This window comes from Perissodus microlepis, chromosome 13, assembly GCF_051167445.1.
Source record: "Perissodus microlepis isolate ML-2025 ecotype Zambia chromosome 13, ASM5116744v1, whole genome shotgun sequence".
NCBI classification, from domain to species: Eukaryota; Metazoa; Chordata; class Actinopteri; order Cichliformes; family Cichlidae; genus Perissodus; species Perissodus microlepis.
Genome location: NC_140473.1, coordinates 24066573 through 24088683, shown reverse-complemented (window position 1 = coordinate 24088683; position 22111 = coordinate 24066573). Strand labels below are relative to the sequence as shown.

Sequence of the window (22111 nt, the reverse complement as noted above, 5' to 3'; positions counted from 1 at the left end):
CACAAGCCAACCCTCAGCTCTTTGTGCTTTGCTTCCAAGTAGCAAAAGTGAATTGTGTTGGTCAAACCTCATTAGAAATATACTAATATACAAATTTCCCATTTATATGTGCAAATTATTTGCAAATTTCCCTCTTTTCCAAGCTATATATAAACAAATGAGTGGTGACTCAAGATTTTTGCACAGTACTGTATATAAAGTTTATGACTACTATAAATTACACAGCAGGGGACATAATTTGTCAGATAATTAAAAAAGCCCAGTGCAAATGTGAATTTAGAACATTTTTATACTCTAAAGGATAGATGAAATGTTCTATCTGTACTGCATAAAATTTATATAAGGTAGTCTCAATAACAGTCTATCCACTGGTAGATTTTTATTTTAATCCAAATTAATTATTTAGTTATTAAAATCCACAGTATTGGTACTATTGGACCTTAGTACGGCATTTGACACCGTTGATCATGACATATTACTAGAACGTCTAGAGAGCTGGGTCGGACTCTCTGGCACGGCACTCAACTGGTTCAAATCCTACCTTAAGAACAGGAACTTCTATGTGTCAATTAGCCAATACTCATCACAAAATATAGAAATCACATGTGGGGTCCCCAAAGGCTCCATCCTAGGGCCCCTCTTATTTAGCATTTATATATATGGATGTTCAAGTGTACAAGAGACACACAGACGAGCTGGCTCCAGCTTCTATTTACTTATTGAATATGTAGCTAATAATAGAAATTTGCATAATAAATATGTTTGATACTAAAGCTTTTAAATACAGACAGGATGTAACACAAACACACATGCTCACAAACACACACTGTAGAAAGGCAGTGCACTCACAGGGTCTCTGAAACAGGGTATCCCAAACTTTATTTTACTGGTTTTATCAGAATTACCATGTACCATGGAGAGCAGTCACAGTTAGTGGCAACACACATACAACAACTTTCCTCCTATCATTTGGTCTTGACCAGAAATTAATTTAAAAAAGAAAAGAAAATTAATACACGCACACACAGAGAAACAGCGGCAAAAAGAAAACAAATCTTAAAAATTATTACAAACATGATTATTAAAGTTACTGTTCCGTTAAGAAAAGAAAAAACCCCACATCAAATCAAAGTGACAAACATAAAAAACCCTGAAACACCCCGAAAGTGCAAAGAGGACAGAGAAAGAAAGAGAAGATGAATGAAAGGAAGGAGTGAAGAAATAAAAACCAGAATTTGTTGGCACAAAGGAAGAATTTAGAAAAGAAAAACGAAAAGAGAATTATTCAGCAACCAAGATAAATGATCGACAGCTCGGAAAACAGATGGTGATTTAAATACAAACAAATTATCCGTTGAGAGACTAAATCAGATGCAGACACAGGCAGATATTCATAACTATACTTGGATGTTGGTGAATAGAAGCAGTTCTAGAGATAATGATTTAGGGGGCATAAAAAGCAACCATAAGTGAGACACGAGTCAAAAAGACAAACTAAAAACATAACGCTGTCCGAATCAAACAACAACAATCACTGACAAAAGGCAATCTCAAAAGCCTCCAATGCCAAAATAAAAGTAAATGGCAGCAGATGGAAGGAAAAAAATTAACCAACCAAGAATGAAGAAAGAGGATGCATGGGAGGGCAGAGTGAGGCAGCGATAGAGAAATAAGCTCTAAGCAAACTACAACTTCTCCAAAAAGGCAATATATGTCATTCTTGAGTGTAGCGAGTGTTGTTGTTTCCTTTAAATAAATATGTAGAATTAATTCTCTATGGTTAGTGTGATGGTCGTATAGTCCACCTCACTTATAACACTGTACAGTATATACACATTATTATTATTATTATTATTTCTTTAATGACAAAATAACCTTTAGATATACATACAGTATTCCTCATCCTCTGTCGGAGAATACAGCCACGGTATTAGAAGTAGCAAGCAGTGTCTCTTTTTTTGTACAAATAACCCATGCAGCTCCCATATAGATTACTTATTTAAGATACATAACTTCTTTAAGATCTCATCTCTCATTCAATAACAGCAGATATTGCCTTTTTTAACAAAAAAACTTGATGAATTCATTAGTAATGTGCAAGTTACTCCAAAAGAAAAGTCATCGCATCTCTGTTTAAATTAAAAACAAAATGTTGTTAAGCTCTACATACATTACAAAATGTAACTGAACAGAAAAAAGGAAAACCTGAATCTGTACAACATTCAAACCTTTTTTTAGTTAACACTAAGGAAATGGGATACAATTCTCTATAACTATATACAGACATGTTATCATTCATGCACAGTGTCAACAAGTAGCACATTGACATTCCAAAATATGGAAAACATGGCATAGGGAGACAGAGGGTAGAACGGGAGCTGGGAAGAAGATACGGAACAAAAGGAGAACTGCCTGTTTTGGTTACTTTGGCAGCAGTGAGATTGAGAAAGCAAGATAGAGAAAGGGTGGAGAGACACGGGGACAGATAAAGACACCATAACAATACACATGCTGGGCAGGAGAAGTCCACATCAGTCTCTCTGACCCAGAAATCAACATATGGCTGTAACTTCATTTTTTAATTATTATTATTATTATTTTCATCTTCTTTCGTGTCATCTTCTTTTTCTTTCTTCTTCTCTACATCACCATCCTTTTTTCTACATGTTAAATGTTGCATTTTAAGGTAGAGAATAGCTCTGGTAGCCTTTGTTTCCAGCGGTACATTTTTTCTCTGTAGCAAATATTGCTCCGCTTGTACCAGTAGGGGCGTTTGTCCTTCCTTTTGCTCATTTTGTCTGTCCGATGTTGCTGTTATTTATTCCTCGGTCTGTCAGACAGACAGTCAGTTAAAAAGTGAAAATGGCAACACAAACATATCGTCAACCCTTACATTAGAATCAACATTGTTAATGGTTTACAACTGATTCAACACCACTGTATTTTTACATCAGGTACATCATTATTATTGTGTAAATCAGAGACAGAAAACACAATCTCTGTTGTTTACATCAGAAGCAACTCTGTAAATGAACCAACATAGTAGGAGTTTCACATAAGCGACAAGAACCAGTGCAATGCTTGTCCGTCATTTAAAAACCTGCCCAATTCTGTTTCAAACCCCACCACAGAAGAACAAAAGTTAAAACAAATGCAATCTACAGCTCATTTTTCTACTCCTTACTAGCTGTTAGTGTTAATATATACAGTGATGACCTGGCTAACTTTTGACCCTTTAAAATGCAGAATTTCAAACCAAAGCATGAAGCTGGACTCAAGCATTATTGTGACTTGAGCTGGAACAAATTGCTTTACAGTCTTTGCAGGAAAGTTGCTAGTTGCAGATAGAAAAAAAAGTTAACTTCAACCAGAAAGTTAATATTTGATGATGTACAGCCAAGAAAAGTCTTTAGCTAAACAACAGCTAACAATGTTTAGTTTCCAGCCTTGTTTCAAACTCTGTGAACAGCTGTCATTAATCTGCCAATAAGGTTCATGTCAGACTAGCTTTTAAGCCAAAGTGAATACACCCAGAGAGACGGTGCAGCAAAGCCAGTGCAGCAAAGCCAGTGCAGCAAAAGAGCTAAATTCCCATAAAAGAAAACTTTTAGCATTTAAAAAAAAATAAAAATTACAAGCCATAAATTTAATGCACGAAACTGCATTTTTGCAAGCATTTGATTCCTGCTCACGCTAGAGTTCACCTCAAAATATTAGGCAGCTGGCACATTTTAAGTAATTCCAACATGATTTAGCAATATCAAAGACAATTAATACCTTGCTGAAGGTACTCAAAAAGTGATGCATACAGCTTTAATATCGTTATTCCTTCTTTTTTTTTAAAAGCAAGCTAGCATAATTTAGTTTTTTTTACAGTGTATAAACCCTCAGCTCGTGCCAGTGAAGAGACAAATACATACAAATTTAAATAAAAAGATTTGAGTTCTGTTAAAACAACATCAAGCCTTTTTTAATGCTTTTCAGATTACTAATGAAATATGAATTATATTTGGTGTTTTAAGAAAGATCCATTGGTTAGAAAACCCTTTACAGTTTGGACTGCAAACATTAATATCTGATATAAAGTTTTCCCTTTGGCAAAACAGGGGTAAACTGCCACTCCAAGGCCTTCACTTAAGAACAGCTACCCTAATGATGAGCCACAGATTGTGCTGAGTTTGACAAATGCAAGTAATGCAATATCTCATTATACTGTAGCTATCAAACGACATATACACCAAATGTCTTTTCTTAGTAGTTTTCAAACTGTACAACAAACAAAACTGCAGCAACAAAGCCATGTTTCTGTAGCACTGTCTTCTCAAATTTTCATCCTAGTGTTGTTGTGTAATTAATAATTTTTTCAAAAGCTATATTCAGAGTATTTATATCGTTGCAATTATCTGGATTTGCCAAACTCATCCAATCTAAGCCAGCCCAGGTCTACTTTCTCAGGGGTTAAAATCTTCCTTTTACAAGAATCCTGCCAAGTTTAAAATGGATTACATCTAGTCCGGACTACTTACTTTTACAGATGACATTATAAATACAATTTATCATATACATCAAGTAAAAAACACATTAGAAGCAGAGAAATTCTGGACTTATGGACTTTTATTATGCCTACATATACTGTAAGTTACGTGTATGCTGAGATCTTTGTGATTTTAGCTGAATGTTGCAATAGTTAACAGTCTGAAGTCTAAACTTCTCTGACAGTCGAGACAGGCTTTAAAATGTACATAATTCTGGGCCCTTGGTGTTCGAGGTTGTTGTCTGTCTAATACTGAATTACAGAAAGCAGAAGATTCCCAGACATTTAGTGTTTTGGAATTTTAGTTTGTGAGTCTTACAATCTGGCAGTTAGTTTGGTCTGCACGCAGTAGACGTAGTGTTTCATATGCCCCGGTGTCCTTTTAAGCTACTAGCACACTATTAGGGTGATAAATAAGTCCAAGTGGGCCTCTGTCACATCATGCACACAGACCAGTGGTAATAATTTAAGATCAGTTTACATTGTTAAACTAACAAAAGTATGCTACATATATAATAGAATAACAGAGACTGTTTGTGCCCATGTCACAAAGAGAGATTATACATTTTAGGAGTTAATTAGCTTTTAACCAGGGTGGACTACCATGGTAACCTGGCTACTGAGAATTAAAACACTGGGCTATATACTCCACAGCAGGAGGAGATTTGTGGGGACAAGTGTTGTAACTGTATCCCTGTTAGCTTTCTGTTATTGCCCTGAAACCGGTGTGAGCTTGTCAAACACAGGCTGTCTGAGATTAGATGTAACCTGTGTTACATATCCACATTTACCCCGTCCTCTACGCTGACGTCCGGCCCAACAGAAAATCATTTTCAGCTATCCCTTTATCTGATGGCTTTTGTGTTAAGACTGAAAACTGGCAGCTGAACTAATGTGTCAAGTTCAACAAGAATGAGTAAATCTCACAGATCACATTAAGGTTATTTGTTTGAAAGCAACTTACCTTTGAATAAAGAAATATGACAAAGCCAGATGGTAATTGCTTTCTTTAGGTTAAGGCCTTCGTCATCCAGACATATTATGAGTAAAATGTTTTTGACTAGTAGTGTTTTTTGGAATGAAAAGTTGAAGCCTTGTCTGAATGAGTACTTAGAAGCAGCAGGTTGCTTTTACAATATCTAGGAAATTCTTGATGCCTGGTGTGGTAACATAACAAAGACGTGCAGCTATTATCTCATGTAGCCCTGCGCTAGTCTGAAGCAAAGCTCTTTTAACTGTGAAGTCAATGTGTAAGGTTTAGCAATATAAGCGCCTGTTAAATATTCCCCTTAATGACCAATCTATGAGAAACATTATAAATCAAGGGTCAGGGTTAGGGATTAGTGGTTATTACAAAGCCCTTGAAGATTTTGATTGGTCCAGCGACCAGCCAGGTTGGCGATGCACAGAGATAATGACTGAAGCTGTTAAGTAAACCAAGTGGCAGAAAATGAAGGAAAAGAAGGCCTATAATGGGCGCTAGCTAGAATTTTCAGGCTATTTAAAAGTTATGATTCAGAAATGATGGCGGCAATCCCACAGGTGGAACACCAGGTGGTTCCATAGTAAAATCAAAAATACCTAGATATTTATGCAGTGATAATAGTTTCTAACAGTTTTCGACGGTAGAGTGGCCATTTCGTCTTCTCAGACATGACCTTATTAAAGGTAAAAGCACACTAACCACTTCTTGGTTCAAATTAGTCCTTAATTCATTTACATTTACAGTATAAAGCAACAGAAAGAGGGTCCGATCAGGAGCGCATGGCGTAACTGAGACATTCAGAAGGAAAACTGTGAAGCTGTAATGTACGATCAGCTCTTTATATTTACAATTCGAACCTCAGTGACGCTTAAAACATTTCATCTCACTGAATTTGCTCTCCTGCGAAAGTCATACTCGGCATTTCTACAGGCTGGGAGAGCGAGAGTCAAAAAGACCTCGAACACGAAAGCATATCTCGCCTCACGCAGTGAGAGCAAGACGAGAGGCGTTTTTTTCACAGTACTTGACCATCTTCCCACAACACACAAGCAGGGACACCCACTGTTACACACCAGCACACACACAGTTAGTTGTCATGAAACAATTGTGGCAATGTATCCGGTTTCTTCTGATTATGTTTTCAGTATTGTCTGGTCATGCATGCACATACTGATAAAGTTATTCTTTCTTTGTCTGTCTCACTCCTGCCTGTTACAGTGTTTGGATACGATGCACTACACTGAAAGAGGGCTCCTGCTGAAACCACTCGTTCTCAATAGGAGCTTTTATGGTGCGTACCTCTGTTTTAACCTTAGTCCAAGTGTTTAAATTCATTGTAATTCTATATGGTTGGGACACGTTTAATAAGATGACTTGATTGGTTTGCACTTTTAGAGTGAGACACGAATATATATCTTTGATTTTTTTTCTTTTCTCATTAAGCTTCCACCATTATGGATAATTTCGCTTCCTATTAATCTCATGTTTTTTGTCATCCTTCCATGCATCTGTACCTCTTTCCATTCTGTCTTTATCTGTTTAAATGTGCACTCCTTCATCTGTACATCCATCCATTCATCTATCATTAAATCTATTGCTGAAGGGGGGACTTATAGAACAACGAGACAGCCTTAATTCCTAAATCCAAATTCATCCATTCATCCACCTCCCCCTTGTTTTTTCCTCCATGTTTTCTTGCTTTGTCCCACCCTTCTCTTCAACATCTCCTATCATCTTAGAAGCCCTGGATGTGGCAGTAGGCTTCCAGTGAGGAGAAGAGGATGTAGAGGAGCCACAGGCTAACGAACAGCATGGTGGTAAGGGCCTTCGCAGTCCGGGGCCCACCCAGCTCTCCACCAATGTCTGGTCGCCGTCGGTACATCAGCATGGCGACACAGATAAAGGCAAAGATGGTGAAGAGTGTGACCGAGAAAGCCAGCGTGCCAGGATCTACCCTGAACTCCTCACCCCTGCTGTTGTGGTAGATGGCAGCAATGGACCACGCCACCTGTTGAACAGCAGCAAAACTGAATTTAATAACATGAGACGCGGTGAGCATGTACAACAAAGGAAACAAAAGCAAATATAGACTTTGCCAAAGGAGACAGATGGGTGTGACAGACCATACCACTTGTCAGTCACACACTCATTCATGCAGAATTAAAGAATAGGACTCATGCAGTAACCTATCATTTATACCAAGCACAACATAATAATTTATACTACAGCAAAATGACAAGCACTACTGCATTTTCTCTAAGTAGCTATCAATCAATAAATCTTTAATTAAATGTACTGGACTTACCCCAATGCCCAGAAACACATTGACAGCATTGGAGCCTGTCACATTACCAATGGATGCATCTGCATACTGATCCTGGATAGCTGCTACCTTACTGGCAAATGTGTCTGGATGAAGAGAGAGAGAGAGAGAAAAGAGCTAAAAAACAGAGTTGTCATTGGCCATAAAGTAACTGGTGATCGTTGTTACAATCTCTCATGTTCAAGTTAATGAGAAAGAAAAAAAAAAGATCAGATACAGCTGATTGCAAGATTAAAAACACTCTTAATTCTGATGACTTATTAAAAACTTTGACTTTCCTATTCTTCTTCCGTCACCAAGAAATGAATGCAACCGTTTTTGTGGAGTGAAAGTGTAAAGCAATAAATAAAACTAAATGTTCCATTCAGTGTAAATTAAGTGTTACTGACTTAATGTCTAACACTGCAAACAGACTGACACGCCTAATCACAAAATTCCCCAACTGTGCCTGTAGCCTGTAACAGTTGCCTTTGTTATCATAGAGTATTTGAACTTTTTTTTTTTTTATGTTATTTCCACTTTCAACCAGAATAACAACAATGGATATCTATGCCAAAGGTACAAGGAGGGGAGGCAAAGGATAGATGAGGAGAGGAAAGAGGAGATATAAGTTGGATTACACTTTTATCGTCATGGACAAGGTAAGATTTCTGCACAAAAAGATGGATGACTTTGTAGCTCTTCTAAGGAATCGGTTTGACTTCCATTAGTGTATGGTTCTGCGTTTCACAGCAACACAGAATTAATCAAGATCCCATTGCTCCCACTGACAAACAGGAATAATCTAAGAGTGGTAAGAAAAGGAGGTTTAAGATTACAAACGATGAAACACTGCTCACATTGCAGTGAAGATATTGGTCTGTTAGAATCAATGTTTCTCCAACAAACAGCCATGCTGTTGCTGGAAAACCCAGTAAGACTGTTACTGGAAGACTTGAATTATGCATCGTGCATTCTACGACTTTCACATGACTGAGCAGCTGTAATGGGATAATTTCCCGCCATGAATTATGAAAATTACTCTGGATCTGGTAAATTTGCAGTGATTTCTGTGTTACACAAGACTGCATGGACAGATAAGGACACTTTTCATGCATGCATAATGTATATAGCTATTAATACAGACCACATACAGAGCGCTATATAAATCTTGTTTTCTATTTTTAGACAGGCAACCTTAAATTAGGAGCCACAATCTTTAATCCAATTGCAGTGTTTCTTCTACAGCAGCCAGCATATGCACGATTTGCTCCGAGATCAAGAATTTACAAAGTTGAATTGCAGTTAGGGGGAACAAACAGATTTTGGCCTGGTGACTAAGAAGCAATGTGCTGCTTAGTCCTAAAAATTTCCCCTGCCTAATGTTTGCCAAACTACAGCAGCTCCAAAGTCATGCTCTTCCTTCCTGCACTGAAAGGAGCAACGGTGACTCTGCCAGATCTCAACAATAGGCTGTTTGGTGAGCAAATAGCCAAATGGTCAGTTAGCACTCTTTTCTGGCTAGCTTCTCTTTGTTAGTGATTCATGTCATCTTGCCTTTCTCTGCCAGATACAACAAGAAGAGACAAAAACTGAGATTACGGAAGAAAGCAAAGGATGAAAAGAGAAGGAAGGGATTACTTGAAGCAGCAGCCAACCTGGCTGTGGAAAAGAGGATGATGGGAGGATCAAGGAGGGTGGAGATAGATATGACAATTGGCCTGTGAAAGAGACTAACACCTGTCTGCTGGGCTTATGGATGTGTGTCAAGGCTCTGTGTGTTGCTGTCTTTGTGTGTGTGTGTGTTTTCTGTATTAAGAGCGTATACTGTATGTACACTGTGTCTCTGTGTGTTTGCGAAGTTTGCCACCTGGGTCCAATCTGATGCCATGTCTCTACCAGCTGGCAAAGGCATGCACGCCTGTGCATCAAATGGTCTTAGAGTGCTTGTGAGCTTGATTGAGTGGGTGAGTCCGTGGGTGTGTACGTGTTCAGCAGTGACGTGAGTGTGTGTTACTGTGAAACAGGTTCCACTCTGAAGCTCCTTATGTGACAGTATGGCTCCCTGGAGAGCTTTTTGCCCTTTTCCACTACCTCTCTGTCAATCAGTCACTGTCTCGCTCTTCTCTTTTTGACGTCATGCTCCTCCTTCTTCCCCTCTCCCCTCTGTTCCTGTTTTTCCCCATTGCCTCTTAAAATGGAAGAACATGCAACTAATATGCTCAGGAAAATCTTGGCATTTGGAATGTTTATGGTGTTAGCAATAAAGGAATAAAAACAGAAGCATTAATCCTCTGGGGACTGTGACTATCCAAAGGAAATCTGGCCCTCTTGAGATTCCTTATTATAGATCACTGGTCCACAAAATACTGAACAATACACAGAGGGGTATATATACTCAGGGGGTATAAACCAGTTGAAAATCTTTTTAAAGATATTTTGCTCTGAACTGGACAGTGCTGGGAGACTGATGTGTGGCAGCTCTTATTAGTTTAATTGAAAAACATTCAGGAATATTTATTAATTTGTTACTTTGACAGAGGGTCAAAGAGTATTCGAGTATCAGTGACTGATCATTAATATCTTATCTATTTACATTTATTTGTCAAAAATCATGTCTTACATGACATATTTATTGTGATAGAATATTGTGAGGATACATGATGACTATCAGCTTCACTGTCCTGAACCAACATTTATTGCACAATGCTTTAATCTTCTGTATGTGTCTCTTTTTTTTCTCTTTTAAATCCCTGCGTATTTTCCTCAGTTTATATGCTCGGATCAAATTTCTGAAGGAGTCATGATAATACACTGCACACATTAAGTGTACTGTGGAATCACGAACCAACAAAGTTTTACCTGAAATTTTACCCGAATACCCGCAAACTACAAACAAATGTGAGCTTCTTTAGTTTCAAATTTTCCTATCAGCACCGCTTTAGTTGTTTTCTTTCTATCTCCCTTTCTCCATGTGTGGGTTAGCCTGGCTAACTGTGATAAACGAGGTTAACTGACATAGAACCACAGCACAGGATGGGTTTTATTAACTGTAATAGCCACAGAACTGAGGTCTGTTTCTTTGTGTGTGTGTGTATGTGCGCGCATGTGTGGTGAAGCCACAGGAGGCTCTGTTAATAAGGCTGAGAGCTTCAGAAAGGCTGAGCCACTTTGTTTTCATTCGGCAGCTCTACACGTTGTGTGCAGTACTGTGACTTGAGCATCTCTGTGTATGTGTCCATAAATTCAGCTGATATCAAGTGTATATTTTTCTTAGTGTATGAGCATATATTACATGTATAGCCATATGCTAATGTACTATGTGTGTATGTATATATGTGTGAGTATAAAGTAGTATGGAGCACACGCCTTTTATCCCTAAGCTCCCTAAATGGGAGGACAGGGAGCACCTGAGCCTGACATGACAAATAGCCTTATGATAATAGCACATGGTGGTCACAGTACAAGTCATTGTGTGTGGGGGTGTGTGTACACAAGTGTGCAAAATCTCTTTCAAGCTTTAATGTTTTTCAGATAGATGAGTGTGCTTGTCTATTACTCAAGTCGCGCAGTCGTTTATGTTTTTCCATGTTCTAGTTTATACATCTAGCAGTGAAGTACACACTGTATGTGTGATGTATTTGTCTGTGTGTGCATGTGGGGACCAAGGTTAAAACATATAATCACCCCGCCATCGCATTTGGTCATTCTTCACACTTACGCAAGATGAGCCATGTTGCTGTCGGCAGACTGCACTGCTTTGTCTAACGGGGACCCATATACAAAAAATATTGTGGCAAGACGCTGAGAACTACTGGGTTAGTTCTGGTACAAGTTCACTGAGAATAAGAGCTCGGGAAATGTGAGCTCTGAGGTTCTTTTGATCTACTTTTATGTTGTTTTTCTTTGGATTTGTAATAGCAGAAAAATAATATTAATGAACATCAATACAAAGATGCTTTCATGTGGAAAAGCTCTTCAAATCTATTTGTCATTACAGGAAAAGCAAATTTAGTGAATATTATCATGATGCCAGAATTACAACTATCATTTTCTAGTAATGGATAATTACCCAAGTCCCATTCCCTGTTACTAAATAACCATGACATTTCTTTTCTGGATGAGTGAATTTGAGTTGAGACTGTATAATTTGCCATAAACCAACATAAAAATCCCCTGCATACTTTGTAGTCTATAGTGCAACAGATCACGCTGAAATATATCTCATCTTTATGAAAGTTGCTACTGTATATATAAGAATTACTAGCTACTTAGTGTTTCTCGAACTTGGGAAGTTTTAATAGCGTGCCTTGATATTCATTCCACTGTAGCTTTTGTTGATTTGTGTAGTAAATTGAGCAAAGAACTGAAAATATCAATATATATTCCTTGAGGTGGATCATTGATGAACAAAGATCTTTTCCTCATAATGACTTTACAAAGCTAAATAGCAAATATAAAGAGAGAACAGGATTTGATTAAAGCTGGCACAAGGTCCAGTAGATGGCAAAAACATATACTGTGATGGATTCATGTACGCCTACACATACATGTATATAAACATAAAGGATAAGTGCTCACACGCTTACCTGGTACTGAGGTTCCCAATGCAACAAATACTACTGCTGTGACAGAGTCTTTCAGGCCTACTGTGCATCCAAAGTGAGAGGCCAGGTCCCCTGTAAGGATAGGAAAGGAATAATTTCCATCACTATACTTCACAGCATATACTTAGAAGAAAACAGATGCGTTCAGCTGTTGAACAAACCATCATTTGTTGTGTATCTCTTGTCAATCCCTCAGGATATTTAAAGTCTTACCAATGATAGCGGTGAGCAGTCCGATCATGCAGATGGAGACTACAAAGCAGGCCCAGCCATTCCAATACTCTGTGGGCGGGACGAAGGCGAACAGAACCTTCCAGAATACAGTGAGGAAATGCATGACGTAGTCAAAACACGAGGGCAGCTTCTCCTCCCCACACTCCTCATCGTCGTCATCTTCGCCTGGGAAGAAATAGGGGGAAAAAAACATACATGGTAGCTAGTTGAATCCTTGAGTCTTTGTTAAAATCGCAGATTGTTTACACCAATTTAAATAAGATCCACAAGTTCGAGACCCAGGCACATCACAGATCAGATTCAATGTCATCCCTGCACTCCCATGCCTTTCCTATTGCTGTAGTTGAAAATGTTGTTTGAATCTATAGTCTATAGTGATTTAGCCTGATAACCTGAAAAGCAAAATCCCTGTGTGTGTGTGTGGTTGCAAACCAAACCTCTGCTTTCAGAATCAAAATCATCTTTATTTGGCCATGTTTGTACACGCGAACAAGGAATTAGACTCCAGTACACTTTGCTCCCTGCATGCAAAGAAAATAAACATTTTTTAAAAATAGGCTGTATGTTAGAAACTATGCAAACTGAGTAGTGCAATGTGAATATGTGCATATGGCCTAAATGAAAGCAGGGAGTTATTTCATAGTGTTCATGAGAGTCACGGTCCTGGTTCTTTGACTACGTTTTTGGGTTGATTATGGTTATGGTATTAGTTAGTCTTTAGTTTTATATTTCCTAGAGCCTCTGAGTTTTCATTATTTACAATTCTAGTTCTATAATTCTTGTTGTTCATATTTGGTCCCTTTCTGTTACTTGTGTCTTCCATGATTCCCTTGTAGGTTCCGAGTTCTTAGTTTCCTCCTGGTCCAAGTTTTTATGTGTTTTTTTTATTTTTGCATTTTCATACTACAGCAACAAAAAGCAGCTGCATTCAGTTGATCCTTGGTCTCCGAGTCCTGCGTTTGGGTCTCACCTTACCTGCCACGGAGCGCATCATGACAATGAGAGTAACTGCCTGGGGGAAGAAACTACCTCTGTGGAGTCTGGTTTTCACAAACAGCGCTCTGTAGCACATGCCTGAAGGTAGCAGTTTGAACAGTTTATGTCCAGGATGTAAGGGGTCTGCAGATATGTTTTCTGCCCATTTACTAACCGTGGACCTGCACAGGTCCTGGATGGAGGGAAGATCAGCACCAAGAGCAATCCTCTCTGCAAATCGGATTACTTGTTGCCGTCTGACCGGCAGCTCTTGTGGCAGGTTGTACTACCTGATTTGATGTGAAGTACAACCTCTGTCTACATGTGAGGACCACTTCGAACACTGTGAAAAGGTGGTTCCTAGGAATCAGAAGTAATCCACAGTAGGTACTGTATTGTTGAGGATGGTGGAGGGGGGAGGGTTTCTCTGAAATTCCACCACAGCCAACCACGTTTGGTTAGGCTGCTATGTGCGGATCTGTGTGAGTGTGTTGAATGTTTGCTGAAAGAAGGGAATAGCTGGAACCTGAAATTTAAATTACTCTCCTCACTCAGTAAAAGAGAAATGCTCACATGCTATTAGAAGTCTGTGCGCTCGCTGTATAGCTGGCTGTTTTTCTGATCCATTTATAAATGAATGAATAAAACGAGACCACCTGCTGCTTCCATGAAACATGCTGACTTGGTGATTCCAGGGAAAGCTATAATCTCTTATTGATTTCACCCTTGTCATTCAGTCACTGCATACTATTAACATTCAAAGAGGTGGTGATGCATTAAAATGTTCCAAACAACCGAATAAAACCCCATTAGCACTCTAAACCCAGGAGTGTTTGGAGAGGTTTCAAACTGCAGCTGCTTTCTCATACGGAGTTGTATGAGGTCTGACCTTAAAAAATATATTTAGTTATTTTTTAACCTTACATCTTAACATTTAAATATATAGCATTTACACATTCATGATTGTCATGAACAACAATCCATTTGCATGTTAATAAACTGACTGCTGTTTTTTTTTGTTATGCTCATGAAACAACTGGAAATAATCACTGTCTGAATATTTTAAGAAACCTTCAAAAAGAGGCAGACAGCAAGACTGTTAAGATGCTCCTTCTGTTATTATTATTATGATATTACAAGAAGCCTGATATTTAAGTCTTAAACATACTGTACTGTGAAAAAGTCTTGAGCTGCATTTGATTTTTGTTGCATATGTTGCATCCAATGAGTGAGACGTGGTTTTGAATAAGAGTTCTTTAGGCTTCTTAAGGTCTTTCAAAATTTTTTGGACATTGGCTGCTTTTTTACTCATTTTCAATCCAGTTGTTCATCTTGATCAATTTCAAATGAAATTTTTGGTTTGTTTTTTGTTCGTATACCCACTTAAGTAATAAAAAAGGCCCCTCAGCCCATTAATAAACTAATCTACACATAACAAATAGCTGTTATTGATCTAAATAGAAAATATCTATTTCAAAAACAAAATTGTTTTTACTATTTTTTTTAATCGAATCTATGAAAAAATTCACAGTTTGACAGACTTAAAATAGTATTTTTGCATCAATAAGGTGATTCCCAAAGCTCTACTAGCTGAAGTGTGTCCATAAAAACTGGGGAAATTGGATAATGGGAGAACAAAAGAAATGGCAGTCCTAAAAACGTTTTACAGCAGATGGACAGTATCTGAAGCCATGTCCTGACACAGGACTCAATAGATGCATCAGACCCTTAGGTTGATTCATTTAATGTTTGGCTCATCCGAAATGTGTTAATGGAAGGGTGGCTGTGAAGAAGGAATTCTTAAGAAAGGGAAATGGGGATAAAATGCTGAGGTCAATATGTACACAGGAGGTCAGCAGAGAGGTGCAACAGTATCTACTGCCATTTGTAAAACATAATAGAGGCTCTGTTGTGGTTTGGGGCTGCATTTTAGTCAGTAGTGTGATCTTTTATGAATTATGAACACAGTAGACCATCAGATTTTGATTCACCATGCGAAAGTTTCCGATTGGTAATGGATGGCTTTTTCAGCGTGACAGTGATCCCAAACACATTGTGGATAGTGCATACCTGCATAGAAAAACATACAGTCATGGAGTTTAACATTACAGCATCATCTTGGCAGAGAACAGAACAAAAGCCAGCCAACACCCAAAGAAGAGCTTTGAACATCCTCCAAGAAGCCTGAAGATCTATTTCCAAAGGCTACTTGAACAAAGGCTTGCTGAAGAGAGTTACGCTGTATTAAAGAATAAAAACAGTCCTATCAATACTTGACTTTCAAGCTTGTTATTCTTGTACAAAACATTTCAATAGCAAAATATAAAGAAATGTGGGTAGTGCAAGACTTTTGCTGAGTTATGCACCCGATCTTGGCTGTGTGCTGTGCAGTTACTACACACATGAACTTGGATTAACATAAAAATAAATGAACTCTAATAAGGCCAATAATTTCCTCTTGGGTCACTGTTTAATGTAATTAAAAATAAATGTTTCAAATCATCAACTATAAATGAACATAAGGGCAGTGGAAAGAGCAATACCCTCATCTACAATAATGGTTTGCAGGACACACTCTTACACACACACACACACTCTTACACACACACACACACACACACACACACACACTCTGCAATGAATTATAAAACAAGACTCTCTACCTGAGTTATGTCACTTTTCACTGTCAGCAGCTCTCCTTCCCTCCCACACAGTCTGTTACGGCTGAATGGAGCCATTTCTCTCTGGCTTTCTTTCTACTTCAGTTAATGTTTATATGTGCCCTTTTATCACAGCCTTGGTCTCACTATTTGGCTCTTTGGTCTTTTTTTGATTTTTTATTTTCTGGCTCAGTATGTTTAGGTGCAAGCATCTGAGGGACAGAAATACCAGCACATTAGCAGACTGCTAATGTCCAGTAAAGATAAAATATCTACTGCATACAGTCTAAAAACAATTTGATCTAACACAAGGAAAATATGCGCTGTTCCAACCTGTTTTGACTGTCTTGTTATTCTTTAAGTGCATCCTAAAGGGCTCAGTGTTCAATCAGTGCTTTTGACTCACACTGGGATATACGCAGCACACTGCTAGTTGACTCATTTGTCTTGAAATTTAGCATCCATTGTGTGAAAACAGGAGACAAGATAATGACTGCTGAACTGTTGTTCCTACATGCTCAATAATATGCACAAACGCAAAAATCATGTCCAATTAAGTCATCTTAAAGGGCTTATATAGCAAAAAAGACAGAGTTGTTCAAAAACTATGGATTTAATTCATTCATTTACTTTTACAATAACATTAAAAATGTCAACTTTTCCAATTTTCAAAGGGAAAGGGTTGCAAGGGAAAATGTGTATTCCCCAAGTGGTTGGCAGCGTTTTGGTTGCTAGCATGTTGCCTGCAGTTTTTTGCTACTATCTGTAGTACAACTTCAAAAAGCATAGTTGTGCCTCAGTACTCCAGCCAACATGCTTCAGCCAGCATCACTTCCATTCAAACAGGTGCAGTAATATGCTAGTGACAGGTGGTTGCCAGGGGGTCACTAACCGGTCTGTATTCCTGTGTGAGTGGAGCTTCAGCATTCATTTTCTTAGCAACTGCCATCAGCCTTCACTGACCAGGGAATACTTATTTTTTACTCATGACTGAGGTTGCCAGGTAGTCGTTGACCATCTGTAGCCCTGTGAGGCTGGGGTCTTATTCATTGATCCTAAAGTGTCACCGTGTGATTGTCACATTTGTTAGTGTCGTAGCTGACCACTATGTTGTAACATACATAAATTTCTAAAAATTAGTAAAAAAACCCCCCCACATTTATAAAACCCTTTCTATATAAGGATCACAAAGTGCTTCACAACAACAATGAACCAATGAGGAACAAGCAACGGATTATGATCAGATAACCAAACTGCACCCTCATCCCTCTATCTCAATCTTCTACTTATGCCTGACTTGCATGCTCTCTTTCGCCTCTGTTTATCTATGTCACAACTCAGTAACGTGTCATACTGATAACGTTTTTATACTAAAGTAAGTTCTCAATTTTCTCTTTTCATTCTTGGTCACATTTGGTTTCTACAGCAATTTTGTAATTGTAATTTGTAATTGAATATTATGTTACTCCCCTTTAGTCGTCATTCTTCACTCAAATATGAGTGAAGAAAAAGCCAGAAAAGGGTGGAGGGCCCACTCCGGGTCAGGGATGAGACCCTGCCCCAAGTGGAGGAGTTTAAGTATCTCGGGGTCTTGTTCATGAGTGATGGGAGAAGGGGGCGGGAGATCGACAGACGGATTGGTGCAGCGGCTACAGCGATGCGGACGCTGTACTGGTCTGTTGTGGTAAAGAGAGAGCTGAGTGTAAAAGCAAAGCTCTCAATTTACTGGTCGATCTACGTCCCTACCCTCACCTATGGTCACGAGCTGTGGGTAGTGACCGAAAGAACGAGCTTGCGAATACAAGCGGCGGAATGGGCTTCCTCCGAAGGATGGCTGGCCTCTTCCTTAGAGGTAGGGTGAGAGGTTCGTAGAGCCGCTGCTCCTCCACATCGAAAGGAACCAGTTGAGGTGGTTCGGGCATCTGACAGGGATGCCTCCTGGGTGCCTCCTGGGCGAGGTTTTCCGGGCATGTCCCACCTAGAGGAGGCCCTGGGGCAGACCCAGGACACACTGGAGAGATTATATCTCTCAGCTGGCCTGGGAATGCCTTGGTGTTCCCCGGATAAGCTGGAGGAGGTGGCTGGGGAGAGGGAGGTCTTTGCTTCTCTCCATTTTCCAGCCCCAGCCCCGGATAAGCATAAGAAAATGGATGAATGGATGGATGGATGGATATGACTAAATGGCATTGTGAGTCTCTTCACATCATTCGGGGCATGTGTTTGATATCGTATTGGCATTCTCTGATATTTATTTGAAACTTTGTTTGCTTCCACAAAACAATTGCCTTTTGGGAGTGTATATAAAATCATAAAAACAAAATGAAAGAGCAATGCAAAATCACATAAAATAGTGTGTGATAAGGTTGGGCAACTAATCACTTTCTTAACATCAGGGAAGAATAGCGAGTTTAAGGGTTTTAAGAAATAAAAATTGATTTGTGGTGTGAGATGGGCTGAGGAACAGCTGTTTCCTGAGTCATCTATGTATATACATAATATGGTCTATTCACCCGCTCCACATGCAATCAAGCTTTTAATAGGCCAACTTCATAAATTATAGTATAGGACAGCTAATGCATTCCTCCTCCCTCTATCTCAGTCTTCTCCCCCATGCCTTACTTGCACACTCTCTTTCCTCCATCTCTTCCTATGTCACTCTTCTGTTATGTGTCATACCGATAAAGTTGTTATTCTAAAGTTAGTTTTCAATTTTCTCTTTTCATTCTTTCATTTGGTTTCTACAGCCATTATGTAATTGAATACTCTGTGTTAAGTCCTTATTTCATCCCCTTCAGTCTTCATTCTTCACTCAAATATGACTAAATGGTATTGTGAGTCTCTTCACATCATTCAGTGCATGTTTGATATCCTATTGACATCCTCTGATATTTATTTGGAGCTTTGCTTGCTTCCACAAAGCAATTGCTAGCCTTTTGGGGGTTTATATAAAATCATAAAAACAAAATGAAATGAAAGAGCAATTTAAAATCACACAATGCTGAAGAAATGGAAGGCCAAACAAGCAAAAGACACCAGGCGCTGCCCCACATAGATATCAATATTTTTTATTTCTCACCCTACTACAGTAGTAGATATCTCTTACTTGTAGTTGGTCACTGGGCATGCCCAAAAGCTGTGCTCTCATAATCTAGGAAGAAGATAACAGACTGCAGCTCTTCTCTACATGCTTGCAGCCAAGCAGGATGCGTTTCCATGACTATGTCTGCCTATTGGAGTGTGTCCCTTAAGTGATATGGTCAGTGCTCCTGGGACTTGTAAAAATCATGCCACTGTCTGTTTCTCAGATTTATAGACACACATCCAGACTCTAAAAAACAAGCGCACAGAGGTTTGAAACTGATGTGGCCAAACAAGCTGTTTGCCAGAAAACCCCAGAGTTAAACAGATCACTTCCCATTGCAAAAGAACAGAAAGAAACACTTTATTAATTCTGTCAAGCTTCTTTGCTGTTGCAAGGATTGTGAAAAAATGCCCAAGCGCATTGAAATCAACAGAAAAGGGGAACAGTCCTTACAACAGGACTGTTAAGTCTAATTGTTGAATGTTTGCCATTATGCTTCTTAAATTTGTAAGGTCTGAGTTCAATCTATAGGATCAAGACATTCCTTTGTCCCTGAGCACCTCTCCAGTCACTCTGTGCTGTGGGAGGTTTTATGCAGAAACATCCTATCTGAAAGATCTGTTTCTTGTGATGTTGCTTCCTGCTTTTATGATCCTTTTGGTGAGCAGGAAGTCATGCATACAGAGACACATGCACACAGAGAGACACACATTCTCACACACTCACTCAAACACACACACACACACACACACACACACACACACACACACACACACATTCTTACCTGCATACATACACACACACACACACACATATACATACAGTGCCTTGTCTTTGTAACCAAGGGGGGTCACGAGTAGGGATGGGTACCGGTATCCGGCGCCATGATGGCACCGGTTCTGACATAAACGGTAGTAACCAGACCGAAAAGCAGCGCACATTTCGGTGCTTTTTTTCCTGAGCTGTGATACACTTTAGATTCTAGCCAATCATTTTACGTTTCCGAGAATAGTAGGCGGGCCCAGGTACGTACGTTCTTTTAGAGCAGAGCTACAGATTAAAAATGCCCAAGGCGAAGCGGTCAAAAGTCTGGCTGTACTTCACAGCAAAAGATGCAAACTCAGCAGCCTGCAACAAGTGCTTTAAGCTGATACTGTGATACTGTCAAAGGAGGTAACACCTCAAATCCGGTGAAACATCATCATAGCTACATGCGGCTGTCTTCTTGTTTGATGGCAGATACTCCCTTCACCCTGGCCTATAAGGCTAAAATGACCAAAGAAAAAGTGGAAAACAGTTAAACATGAGAGGTTTTTGGACAAAGTACTGCTTCCAGCCAAGAGTGATACCATATATGCCCCATAGCTGCAGAAAAGGCTAACATTGTTATCTTTTTACAAAAAAACAGCTGAACATGAGAGGTTTTTGGACCAACTTTGTGTTCTCCATTCTTTAAGCACTGGTTTGAGCACCGTTTAAGCACCGGCACCGTTTCAAAAGTACCGGTTTGGCACCGGTATCGGATAAAACCTAAACGATACCCATCCCTAGTCACGAGGGGAGGTGCGTGTAAACTATTGTGTATTGTGTGAACTGTTTTCCCAATAAAAGGCAGCAAGCGGAGGCCGGATTTGGGGGTCATCTTGTGGTAGATACCAACGAGGCATCCCTTGCAAGTAAATCGATCGATCGCTGACTGTCTTGTTTTCTTCATGATGAATAAGTCTCTAAACCAGCGGGGCTTGTGGAAACACAGACCCAACAAGGACATCAAGGAAAATTTGTCACATTGAAATACCAAAAGACACAATCATATACCCAATATATGCACAGAATACCACAGAAATAAAACAAACAAACAGTGGAGACAACTGCATGTCAGTCATCCAGGTACCTTCAAACGTGGTGCTGTGATTTGTGCTGCTCGTTAGTGTGTTTCTTTGACACTTGTAATTTGAGTCAAACCACAGACACAAGACACCATGGTTGTTAAAAATAGGCAGAACTCAAATTTCGAGAGAACCCTAGGACTTCTGAAGAACCTCCCTGCATTTCTGAGGACATGTCCATAATCTTCAAAGCCTCGTTTGCCGATAAAACAGATTTTAGCTAGCTCCTACATTCTTTGATCAAATAAAACCAGGGACCATTTTTTACTGTACTCTGACAGCTTTGAGACTGATTGTGTGTGTTTGGTGCGTCTATCAGAATTCATGCTGGCATGCTCATGTTTATATTCATGTTCCACTGGTCCTGTCATTCTGTCTGTCTAGGGCACACATTGAAACATATGCACACAAACAGACTCAGGCTGTCAGGCACCAGAGTCACAGGAGAGCTTCAAGTAGACACTTGACAGTTAAACTGGGCTAAATCTTTTCTCAGTATGACATAAAAAAACTAATTAACCTAACTTTGTTATTCAAAACATTTTAATTACTGGTGAGATGGTCTTTTACTGCATCCAGCAAAGACTCATGCCATCCATGGATATGCTTTTGAATTTGCTTTATTTGTGCTGTCAAAGGTTTTGAGCAGCTGTCACATAGAACCCATCAGTGAATTTCTTCACTCAAGACAGACAGTAAACAAATAACAAATCAACGGTGACTCAACCATTCATTGTGATTCATCATCTAAAGAATGGAAATTACAGTTTGTGCACAAAAGAGATAGAAAAGTGGTGACATCAATGTAAGAGAAACAAAGTTCTTTCTTTTTTGCAAACACCA

General features: G+C 39.1%; 1 protein-coding gene across 3 annotated transcripts in view; it reads right to left on the bottom strand.

The window, feature by feature from the left end:
- Positions 1-853: 853 nt before the first annotated feature.
- slc8a1b (solute carrier family 8 member 1b) overlaps positions 854-22111 on the bottom strand; it is a 138427-nt gene continuing 117169 nt past the window's right edge. For all 3 annotated transcript variants that reach the window (XM_084948197.1, XM_084948196.1, XM_084948198.1), the window contains exons 8-11: positions 12642-12827; positions 12411-12500; positions 7825-7928; positions 854-7527 (exon numbers count right to left, since the gene is read on the bottom strand). In XM_084948197.1, the coding sequence (XP_084804323.1) occupies positions 7255-7527; positions 7825-7928; positions 12411-12500; positions 12642-12827 (653 nt within the window). In that variant the 3' untranslated portion in view covers positions 854-7254. The remainder of the gene's footprint in view (positions 7528-7824; positions 7929-12410; positions 12501-12641; positions 12828-22111) is intronic.